This window comes from Carlito syrichta, unplaced genomic scaffold (assembly GCF_000164805.1).
Source record: "Carlito syrichta isolate Samal-C Ts95f unplaced genomic scaffold, Tarsius_syrichta-2.0.1 Scaffold295875, whole genome shotgun sequence".
NCBI lineage: Eukaryota > Metazoa > Chordata > Mammalia > Primates > Tarsiidae > Carlito > Carlito syrichta.
This window is the reverse complement of record NW_007239971.1, coordinates 129,375-141,533: the sequence shown is the minus strand read 5'-3', so window position 1 is coordinate 141,533 and position 12,159 is coordinate 129,375. Positions and strand designations below refer to the sequence as shown.

Sequence of the window (12,159 nt, the reverse complement as noted above, 5' to 3'; positions counted from 1 at the left end):
CCCCCCTCCCCCCTCTTTCTTTCTTTCATTGAGCTTTGATTCAATTCAAAGCTCTACCTTTGTATTTGAAAGAACTATAGTAAGATTTTCCCCTTGGCTTTAGGAAAATAATAGGAAAAAAGAATATATGCGTCATTAAATACCAAGTTCAAAGTTTTGTTTTGTCTTGTTTTGTTTTAAGACAGGAAAAAAGGTATGAACAGATTGCAATGCAAGTTTCAGAGAGAAAACATTTTTTTCTATGCTGGGGAAAAAAATCAATGAAAATTTTGCATATTGTGTTCCAAGACCTAATTTTTAAATAGTGTAAAAACTTGTACTTGCATAAATTAGGAAAAAGTAATTTCAAGTAGAAGAATGTCATACAAGAAAACATAGGCGATGCATTTGTTTACCTGTACTGCTGTTAAATATTGCTTAGCATATAACTTTGGGCTTAAATTTAAAAAAAAAAACACTAAAATTAAACTGTTTTCAGTATGATCCTTCCCTGTAGATCTCGTGAACTTTTTCTACTATAATTGTGGTCTCATACTAAAATTTCTTTCCCTGGAGATCCTCTTACTGCTGACCCTTTCCTGCTGCTAAGAGCATTGGCTTCAAAAATTAAACCCGTATTGTCCATTAGAACTTCTGTGACAGTGGAAATGTTCTCTATTTGCCTCTATCCAGTATTATAGCCACAAGTTACCTGTGACAATTGACCACTTGACATGTGGCTGATGCAGCTGAGAAATGGTATTTTTCTTTTTTAATTAATTTAAATTAAATAACCACATATGACTCATGGCTATAATATTGCAAAGTGAAAATCTAGAGTCACCTTTTTAGGAAAAGTAAATTCTGGCTAAATTTGATCCACAAAAGGATCTCTTTTGGTCAAAGTGCAGTATGCCACAACATTTCCTGTGAGATCTTATTACATCCTTTCTTTGCTTAAGTCACTAGTTTTACCCTGGATCGTCATTGCCTGCATGCTATTGCTAATTAGAATATGCACAAAGGAAAACTAATAAATTATGTCTGCAGGAATCTCTGAAGACTTCTTCTAGGAAGTGACTTTTCAATTTAATCTTACAGGAAGAGACAGTCACCCTGGGGTTCAAGGGCTAAGGCTGAGTGAGGACAAAAGGAAGGGGATATCAGGCCAAGATGAGAAAACTTGGCATGACCAGGGGAATACTTGATACTGCAGTATAACTGGTATACAAGGTGTCATTTGGGAGTGACAGGAAAAAGAGAAAGAGCAATTTGGAAAAAAAAATTTAATATACAGGCTTTCACTACTGTCAAAGTGTTGATTTTTACCGTATTTGATGCAATTTCCCACTCCAAATATTTATTCTATTTGTGAGAATTTTCCTTCCTTTTTTTTCCTTTACAGCCATCATTTATGTTTTAATCATTAAATAAAACAACTAAAATTATAACTTTGTTACCTCAATTTATGACTTGGACAAGATTGAAATTTAGGAAATTTATTGCCATGATATCACCAATGGTTTATAATTTATAAGACTTTGGATTAGACATTAGCACAGTTATTATTTCCTCTAATGCCTTACCTCACCACAATCTAATAACATTCAGGAAATCCAAAAGACAAAGGGGAAAGAGTGGTCTTGAAAGCTAAAAACAGTCGTTGAAAACTGATGCAATCATGTAATAAAATATGGCACAATAACTTATATGATATGCTCATAGTATCTGCTAAAGCAATTAGAATTCATGTAGCTAGAGTTTTGTTCATGTATTACTAAAAGTGAAAACTGTTTCAGCCCAAGTAAAACATGTAAGTTGTGCAGTTTGTGTACATTGGTCTTAGGATTTTCAGTCTTATTGCTTGCATATGTGATCTGTTTAACACTCTTCCCAACCAGAAAACCACTGGATAGCAATCAGATTACAAAAGTCCTTCCAAGTAAAGCCAGACGGTCATCTATGTGATATATTACATATGATAGCATAGGGTGTTAATGTGCAGTTATATTAACACAATGTTCTTTCACAACAGGACAATATCTTCATACATCTAAAAGGTCTTGCTCATTAGATAACAATCAACAAAATCAGAATGTCTTCCTATCATTACATTAAATTTATCAGATATATTCAAGAGAGCCTTCTTTTTCAATGGACCATTTTATACATATTTTATTTAATGATATTATAACTTCTGGAGATTCCCAACGCAATATTTTAGATGATTGGTAGGTGTATATTCTTTTTGAAAGAAAATTATATATTAAGAAAAATAGTCTTTTTTCTAATTTAAATTATTTTTTCAGAAAAGCTTTTCAACTAACCTCACACCTAACTATGGGAAAGAAGAATTCTCAACACATTATGGGAGGTCAAAACATTTACTTTTTTTATTTTTATATTTTTTAAATTTTTTTGAGTTGGAGTCTCACTCTGTCACCTAGGCTGGAGTGTAGTGGCACACTCATTGAAGGAGATCCTTCTGCTTCAGCCTTCCATGCCATGCTAATTTTTCTTGTGTTATTACAGAGATGAGGTCTCAACCAAGTTGTTCAGGCTGTTCTCAAACCCTTTGACTCAGGCAATCCTCTCGCCTCGGCCTCCCAGACTGTTAGGATTACAGGCTTGAGCCACCACACCTGGCTATATGTTTTTTAAACGAGCATCCTAATTTGTACTGATGAAAATATAGGCATGCATTTTCACTGTGGCATGAGAAGTTTTGATCAATGTAGGACAGAATGAGTTTACAACTATAAACAATAAGGAAAATTAACAAAAATATTGATATATATTATTTTAAGAAGATTTCACATCAACTATGAGATTTTTTTATCCTTCTATTACAGGAAGAGTCTGAGTTTCAGAAGGGTATAGAGATTTGCTTGAGGCACAGAGCTAATAAAAGGCAAAGCCAGGTATAACACCCACTTCTGTGCAATTTTCACATCCTTGAAGTCTGTTATTACATGTAACGGGTATGAATTTTACACTACAAACAATGTAAGAAATGTCACTTTTTTCTCCCTATCCAGAAATCAAATTACATTTATTTCAGACCCCCATTTCACTAGACTGGGAAAGAAATTCAATTTGTTTTGACCCTCTGAGAATCATATGCGATTAAAAAAGATTTACATGTAGATTCCTAGAATCGGGGTAAGAGTTACATTTAAAGGAAAGATACTTGCATATCAGTAAAAGAAGTGATTAACTTAGTATTTATTGATGAGATTGAGCAAAAAAGTGGAAAGAAAAGGAAGGGACGCCAGCTTTGAGCACATTATCTGACAACCTGAGGAAAGCTAGTTTTTCATCTTCTCATGAACCATAACTGACATGCTTAACCTTTCTTCCTATGAAGTCTAATCCTTTACTTTGTACTCTCATCTACCTTGGCATTGTCTGATTAACTTGGATATATAGTCCCAGCCATAAAGTATCTCATAATTTAGGAGGATAGCTCCTCTATCTTTGTCAATATTGTAAAATGCTTTATGAGAATAAGAAATTACAATATTGGTAACAATATTTTCTACTATACAACTTCTTCCTGCTGCTTTCTCTAACTTGTAACAAATAGTCATATTTATACATTTTTATTATTTTCCATATTTTGTGGCAGTGGAATGCAGATCTTTTACTGGATATGTTTCTTTTTCACTATTTATTAATTTTAAAATCAACATACGTATATATCCAGATTTTTTTTAGCGTTCCCTCTAAGCTTTTATTAGCATATGTTGTCTCATATTATAATTTTAACATATTCAATTAACTGTGATAAATTTGCATTGGTGAGCTAGTTTAGAAATTGCTGATTTATATAACTGTCTTTTAAGTAATATTTGTTTCACATTACATTAGAAAAATTGACAATAATATTAGCAACCTTGTTAAATTTTCATATTATTTTGTTATACTGGGAATACGTATGTTATTCATAGAATAAAAATAAATTACATTTGTTTTTTACTTTGCTGATTTAAAAATGCTTTATATTAATTATTTAATTCTTACAATAAATCTGTGAACTGAAATACCCTTATCTGCACTGGCATATTAGGAACAGGAGCTCAGAGACATGAAATAGTGACCAGAGAACCAGAGCTGGGCCTGGTTCCTGGCTCACTGCCCTACTACAACTTAGTATGATTCTGTGAAAACCCATAAATTATTGCATAGTGTAAATTTTAGATCTAGGCTGAAGAGCCATCAGTGCTAGGGGACAATTAATTATCAAATAAAGAATAAATGCAAGGAAAGGATAGAATTGGTAATTCTTTCTCACAGTAATAAAAACAGAACATTTTGGTTTGCTTCTTTTTTTACTTTCATCTCTAATTTAAATGAGTTTTAAGAGTCATAATTTGAAACACTGCCATTAGTTCCATCAGAAATATTAAATGTTAAAAAAAAGATCCTTATTGATCATAAAATGAACACTATCCTGAGATGATAGGAAATACTTTTATGTGAATGGTGGAGAAATGGCCAAAAAAGCTATTTTATTTCAGTCTGTGGACAACTTAATGCAATACTGGAAAAAGTATGCATATTCTGATCTAATTAATTCCCAGGGCACCTAGTTCTGAAAAGCATGCTCAGGAACATTCCTAATTTTACTCCACTGTCACATAGAGGTTGCAGTAGCTAGACACATTCTGACAACAGGGTCTTAGGCATCAATTAGTTACCTCCTTATCAACATTTTTGTTGTCATGCTTACCTGCACACATTCGGCCTTGGGATATTTTTTATATGTAATCAAAAATGTTTTCCTGTTTCTGAGTACTTAGAACCCAACAGAGTGGACTTCCCTGTGATAATAATGTGGTTATTCTTCTCGTGACACCATCTCCCGGCACACTACGCCTAAGGAGGTGGGTGTGGATAGTTTCAGGTGCTTTATCTGCTGCTGATGTAACTTAAAAATACATGAGAAGCATGGAAGCAACAAAGTGGTACGAAGGGCAAAGTGGGAGAGATGACTGCTATGGCTAGCAAGTCCTCTGGAAGACACATTCAAAAAAGGAATATAGTGTAATTTATTCCAGACAGCCAATGCAGTAGTTGCTATTTTTCTGTCCAACAACAAAAAAGAAATGAATCATTTATTTAAATGTAAAATTTTTCTAGGTGTCATTAAGACGGATCTTATCATACTTATTTAATAAAATGGTAACTCTCCTTTTATCATGCTACATCCTGTTCTTTTGAGTTCATCTATACAGTGTTACTTGCAACATGCTCTCTGCTGCTAAAAATCATTAGCTAAATAGATATTTGGCAAATAATAGCTATTTTCAGTACACTTAATTTATTTTGTCATCTCTGAAGTTTACACAAATAAAAATAACCCTTGAGGTTGAACATGGTTACTTGAACTCTCTCTGATTAACTGACATGTTGAAAACACTTCTTTTTATAAATAAATGAAAACCTTCTCTTTTTTTCTTAAATCTACAGGACAATATTTTTAAACTGGAGGACTCACATTTTGAAAATGGTCGTGGGAAGAGTCCATATGACCCTAAACTGCTGACAGCATCTCTTTTAATAGGTGCGTAGTCAATAATCATCAGTGAATTTTCTATAGGTACTAGCTGGGTTGCATGTTCTTTTTTATCTACCTATATTTTTATTATTAATAATAAATTATTTTAGAAATATATCAGTTGTGATATGTTCAAATATTTTTGAAAATGAAGAAGAAACTCTAAACGCTGTTATGGTTATTGTACTATTTAATCTGATTATTTTTAATTGAAATGGTATTGTATCTTAAAATGGCCTGCTCATTTACTGTGCATCTTCACTTGAGCTTTATATTTGTACTTAATAAGAATATGGCTTTTGTTTTTATGAAAAAGATGTTTAAAAACAGAAATTTAGCAAGTCAAAAGGAAAAAAATGAGTTTCAATCTATCCTGTTAATCATAGTCCAAGAGTTGTCTCTTTCTCAGCATTTGACGACTTCATTAGCACAAAGTTGTATAACTGTCAGAGACCCCATTCTGTTTCCTTTAATTGACTCATCCTAACATCTTGTTAGATATACCAGCTTACAAAAGACATTCTGTATTCACTTTTTTGGACTTTGGCTATTTTACTTTTTTAACTTTTGAGTATTTTAACAACAGAAACCAAAAAATATTCTGGGTCATGATTCTGTTCTTGAGTATATTTTTCTACATAATTGTGAAAATTACATAGCTTTTTGTTTCCTTTTCTGTAAAACATAGCAATTATTTAATAGTAACAATAATAGTAATAACAATTCTGAAATCTAAAATTTCAAACTTAATTTTGAATAATAAATTTAGATTTTGAAGAAGTAAATTTGGGTTATCTGGTGTGCCTAAATTTGTAAAGTTTTCCATCTTTATCTTATTATAAATAACACTTTCTTACTCAAGAAAATAAGCACTAGTCATATTGACTACTGCATTAACCATGGAAGTATATTTTTCTCAGTATCCTCCAGTGTTTATAACTGTGTTTCACTGATCCTTGTTCTATTATGAGAATAAAACCATTGCAATATGAATTATCTCCTCTGCTGCTTCTCAAACATAGAAAAATTTAGTTTAGTTGATCCATTTATGCAGCACTTTAACAAAAGTTTTAAACCTAAAGGAATGCAGCAAGTTTAGCATACATAATTTTCCTATTCACAGATGGCCTAGTGATTACATGTGTATGACTTCCTCAAGAATACATGCTGAAATTTGAAAGTTGTCTTAAACAAAGAGGAGTCATACCCTGTTTGAACTTGCTGCTTACACTTGTTTAAATTGCACACTGAAAAAAAGGATAGATATTCCTCAAAAAGCAGTATGTAAAAGTGTGCCTAAAGCAGCTTTAATTTGTGGTATGTTTCTCACTACAGATCTGCTTGATTATTTATTTTAATATTCCACTGAGAAAGGATGATGACAAGTGGGTATTACATAGTTCATATGGTATGCAACCACACAAAGTCCACAAAGAATATGAAACTCCACAGTTTTGGTTTTATATTATAATTTTTTTAAAAAAACTACACAGGCTTATGAAACGGCAAGAGAATGAGGGAAGTTCAGCAAGTCAAGGAAAGGATGTGTGGCTAAGAGAGAACATTATGGTCATTTCAGAAAAACAACCTTTAAATTGAAGCCCAGACTTAACCTATTCAATACAAATAACTTAATAGTGTTCAGAAGTAAATATGCTTATTAATAAGGCAAAAATGAATTAATTTTTGAATGAGTTGAACAGCAAAAAAAAAAAAAAAGAGAGAGAAACGTGCAATATTAGATCGGGCAAAATCCCTCAAAATACCTAAAACATCATTTTAATTCAAGGGCTGTAACTCTCTGTATTGAGTTATTTGCTTTCTTTATAACTATGCGATAGATTCTACCTCTCATAGTACATTTAATTCATCTTATTGAGTTTTTCTTGGCCTTTTCTCTTATACTGCTATAAAAAGAAATCTCACGAATTGAAGAAGCTTTTTAATGTAAATATTTTCTACAACACTTCCTCAAATATTTAACATGCAAGGATAATGACTGTCTTGAAAATATGTAGGTTGTACTTTTTATATCAGAAAGTGGCCATTGGGAAAGCATTTCACCCCATTAGCTTTTGGATACATTTTCCTCATATAGAAGCATAAGATAAAAATTTTAGGATGGCTCCAGGCTGCTTCCTTCCCCAATACTGGGAAATAAAATTTAGGTTTGGCTCATACCATTTGTAAACTGACTAGGTGGATCTTGGCAGCAAATATTTTTTATATCATTAATCTCACTATGAAGTAATTTCAACCAGTAAGAAACTTAAAAACCAGATGACAGCTTGAAAAAATCAGTTTAGTATAATCTCTTTCCAAAATGCTGTGGATTTTTAAGCTGAGAACCGTAGAAAATATGCATTCTCTCCTGAGTAATGCAGAGCTACCGAATTAAGTCCCCAAATCCTATGACATGTCCTAAGTTTTCAAAACACCATAGTAATACTAATTTTTTCAATCTGCTTTGATAATGAACATTTTGTCAATATAAACTTGCTCCAGCATTTTTTTTTAAATATTCTTTATTTCATCCACTTGCAAATACTTTCATGACTTTGTTTAAAATTTCTTTATCAAAGGTAGCAATTACTTCCCTGCTCAGGATAAAGGCAAGGTATAAACATACCACAAGAATAAAACTCATGATTTTTTCAAACTAATTACATACCATGTCACATTTTTGTGGTGTGAAAGAATAATCAACTTGAGAGAAATTTTATTTTTTCATTGAGATCTTTTCCAAGCACTGCAGCAATAATAATTTAGAAGTATTCCATTAGCAAGGGATATTGTTGAGATTCATTTCAAAGGTATGGGACTTTTAGCTAAGATTATATCTTCAAGATGGAATCCTGCCTTGTCCCGCTTGGGAAAGAGCAAAAAAAAAAAAAAAAAATTTTTTTTTTTTTTTTGAGTTAGAGTCTCACACCCAGGCTGGAGTACAGTGGCATACTCACAGCCACCACAGTCTCGAGCTGTTAGGCTCAGTATATCCTTCTGCCTCAGCCTTCCAAGCAGCCAGAACTACAGGTATGTACTACCATGCCCAGCTTATTTTTTTATTTATTGTAGAGATGAGATCTCCCCAAGTTGCCCTGGCTGGTCTTGAACTCCTGAGCTCAGGCAATCCTCTCACCTCGGCCTTCCAAAGTGCTGGGATTACAGTCTTGAGCCACTGAGCCTGGATGAGCATAATCTGACATTAGAAAATGCTGCCACTTTATATCAGGCCAAGTAAAGTACTCCCTAAATTGATTAAATGCAACTGAAAAAAATTATTTGAAGTTCTGTGAGCCTCAGCTTCTTTGTATATACAATGATGCGGCCATATTAATTTCTCTGGTTTGTTGTGGGAAATAAGACAATGTAATAGCATTGAGAGCTTGCTTATTTTGAGAGCTTGCTTTTTTTGGGAATATATGTGAAGTAGAAGCAAAAAAAAAATCTGGTAGTAGTGGTTTCATTTAGGAAGACTGGGAGGCACACTTGATACCTTATACATTTTGCATTTTTAATTTTATACTATGTACACATTCTCTCTGTTCAAAAATTTTAATTTAAAAAAATCATAAATAATAAATCCAACATTTTACATATATTGCTATTGAGAAGGTGCTCAATAAATATAATAATGTCAAATTATTTCCAAATTCTTCCACCCTTAGGGAATAGATTTCATCCCTACTGTGTGTGTGTGTGTGTGTGTGTGTGTGTGTGTGTGTGTGTGTGTGTGTGTGTGAGAGAGAGAGAGAGAGAGAGAGACAAAAAGAGAGAGAGAATTTCTTTTTTCCTTCTGTTTCTGATTATTCTGCTACTCTGTAAGCTGAATTTACTTAAGGTGTTAACAACATAATGGCTTGGTCTTTAGGCTTGTTTGATTTTTTACTTACATTCATGTCACACTTTTCACCTGTGCTAGTAATGCTGCAATTTCATCAGAAAATGTTTCCCCCGCTTGCCTGCCCCCACCTTCTTTCTCCTCACACACCCTTCTTAGGAATTGTAATCCAATACAATAACTGATCTAAGCCACATTTTTTACTTCATCTGAGCTGTGAACAGAAAGTTTAGAGTACATATGAACTTTTGTTTTAAATACATGTTTCTCAGATAACTAAGCCATGGTAGAAATGCAGTTCACAAAACTGTTTTTGTTCATCTCAGTAAAGAATGCTTTCTTTTGAGGCAGTTAAAAAAAGACTATGGTTGAGAAAGAATTCTGGGATATCTACATAACAACTTTTGTGTTTGATAATTTCTAGATGATTTCTTACATCTGTCAGCGTTAATTCATCTTAGTCCAATAAATTATCTTTGGGACATCAAATTACCCATATATTATTTTTTGTAGAAAAACTTAAAGATCTTGTTGGTCAAATTATCCACAATCATTTTTAATAAATGTGACAATTCCTTGAGTATATTATTTCACCATCAACTTCATAAAATTGGGCAAATGTCGTGTTTTCTTTCACAAGTGATTGTATATGTGGAAAATCCAAAAGTATCCATCTCAGCCATAATGCCATTTTAATCATTTTGGAATAACATTTACTTAATGTACTACTTCGGATTTTCAAGAACTCTATTTAGGATCAAAATTAATACTTTGCTCAAGAATCAACATGTGATTTAATAACTTCATAAATAGCCTAGATGCTACCAAAGAAGTTTGTCAAGTAGGCTTTTTTGTTAAGTATATCTGTTCTCCAACAATAAGCCAAGTAAAGTATAGTAAAGTTCATAAAGTCAGATATCTTTATATCATTTCAGATTGCCACAAAATGTAGCTAGTCTTTAATACATGGTAAAAACGGTCATGTATGTTAAATGGTATATACTCTGGTTTGATATTATATTTATGCTTAGTGCAAGAGTAAGATATTTTGCCACCTATATTTTTGGGCAAAACAACAAAGATGTCATACCTTATCTAGAGCAATCATTCTTGATAAGATTCCCCATAGAAATCTCAGCAGGAAATCTGATCTAAGACCTGGTACAATGCAACAGTTACTGACATTGAGCATGGACGATATGAGAATATGCTCTTCATGGCTGATTTATCATTTGGTACCCTCCAGTTCAAGAAAATCACTGTGACTCTTGCCAAAAATAATGTTTGTATGGCAGGTAATTTTCTGTAGCTGGAGGCAATTGCTGCCTAAACTGCAAAATTTTTTTTGGTTTATAAGTCAATTGTTTAATGCTCTTTTAGTAATAAATTGAGTTGCTAGCTCTTCTACTAAATAGCTCTTCTACTTTCTCTGAATGATCTTCCTATCTCTTGTAAAAAGAGAAAGAAAATCATTTTTTTCTGCTTTTATATTCATTTGCATTGATTTTTGTCTTTCTAGTATGAAGGCAGATAAAAAATTTTATAAAACAACCAAACAAAAGAATGAGAAACAAATACCTTATGTCCAAGTAACAATTTTTATTTGTTATTGTTTTTGTTATTTCAACTCCCTCTTGAGTAAACTTTATATATATTAACAACCATAATTATGGATTTTTTTTACCCTAAGGCAAACATAGTAATTAATGACACTCTTTAACATTTTTGATTAACACTTCTGTTGCTATGTTCTGACTACACTCTGATATTAAATTGTTCAGTTTTAACCTTTTTGTTATTCTATTTTTATTTTTCCTCATTTTTCTCACCTAACATTTGGTTCAGAGGCAATGAGGTTCAACTGGTAATTGAGTGCTTTTGATTTTGTTGAGGTAAAGAAGACACAAGGCATCCTCTCACAGGTGTTCCAGCATAAGAATGTTTGAAATTGACATGACAATTTTAGGCTGCTTTCACAACATATTTTTAACTGAGACTGTCTTATTCACGCACACTAAGAAAAAAAAATCATTCACCCAATGTTTTAAAATATATCACTTCTAGTTATTAATTTTTTGTAAAATGATAAAATATTAGCATTAACAAAAATGTTGCAGTGATTGAATGTAGGTTAATATAAAGGAGACAATAGGCATTTAAATGTTTCAAAGTGATGTTATAATTTAAAGATAGCTTATCATAGTATTTCTGCATTTTCAGAAAAGAATTATTTCTTTACCTTGTGGTCAGATAAAAATATTATTACATCATATTTTAGTGAAAGCAAGCTGGATTTGTACTTGATATTTAAGTCAGTGAAAAAAATACAAGGTGCTCTTGAATCCCGAAGATACCATATTGTAGCAATTTAGGATGACATACAAGAACTATTTATTTAGCTAGTAATTTGCACTTAATATATTATCTAACCATCATTTTATTTATCTTCAGTTATAATCAATCCAAAATAAATGGCCAATATTTTAAACTCAGGATGTAGGATAAAACATATATCTATGTGTGTTTGAAATAATAGCATATTGTTGCTCAGTGATTTTTCTCTGTGTAGCTATTTTCCACTGTTCTGGGGGGGTCTCCAAAGTCAAATCTATTCAGACATAGAAACACAGCTTCTTTCAAAGAATTGCCTTGGGTTGAACCACTGTGAATTTCTATTTCACTTTGCAAAGTCCTTGTTTGCAAGTGAAAAGTCGGGATGTGAACAAAAGATAGTGCTATAGAAAAGTTTGTTATAACTTATCTATACCCTCTTTATTTT

The 12,159-nt window shown here is 32.3% G+C and overlaps 1 protein-coding gene across 1 annotated transcript in view; it reads left to right on the top strand.

The window, feature by feature from the left end:
* SEMA3A (semaphorin 3A) overlaps positions 1-12,159 on the top strand; it is a 525,999-nt gene that overhangs the window by 426,716 nt on the left and 87,124 nt on the right. Inside the window, exon 8 of the mRNA XM_008054520.2 lies at positions 5,452-5,545. Within this exon, the coding sequence (XP_008052711.1) occupies positions 5,452-5,545 (94 nt within the window). The remainder of the gene's footprint in view (positions 1-5,451; positions 5,546-12,159) is intronic.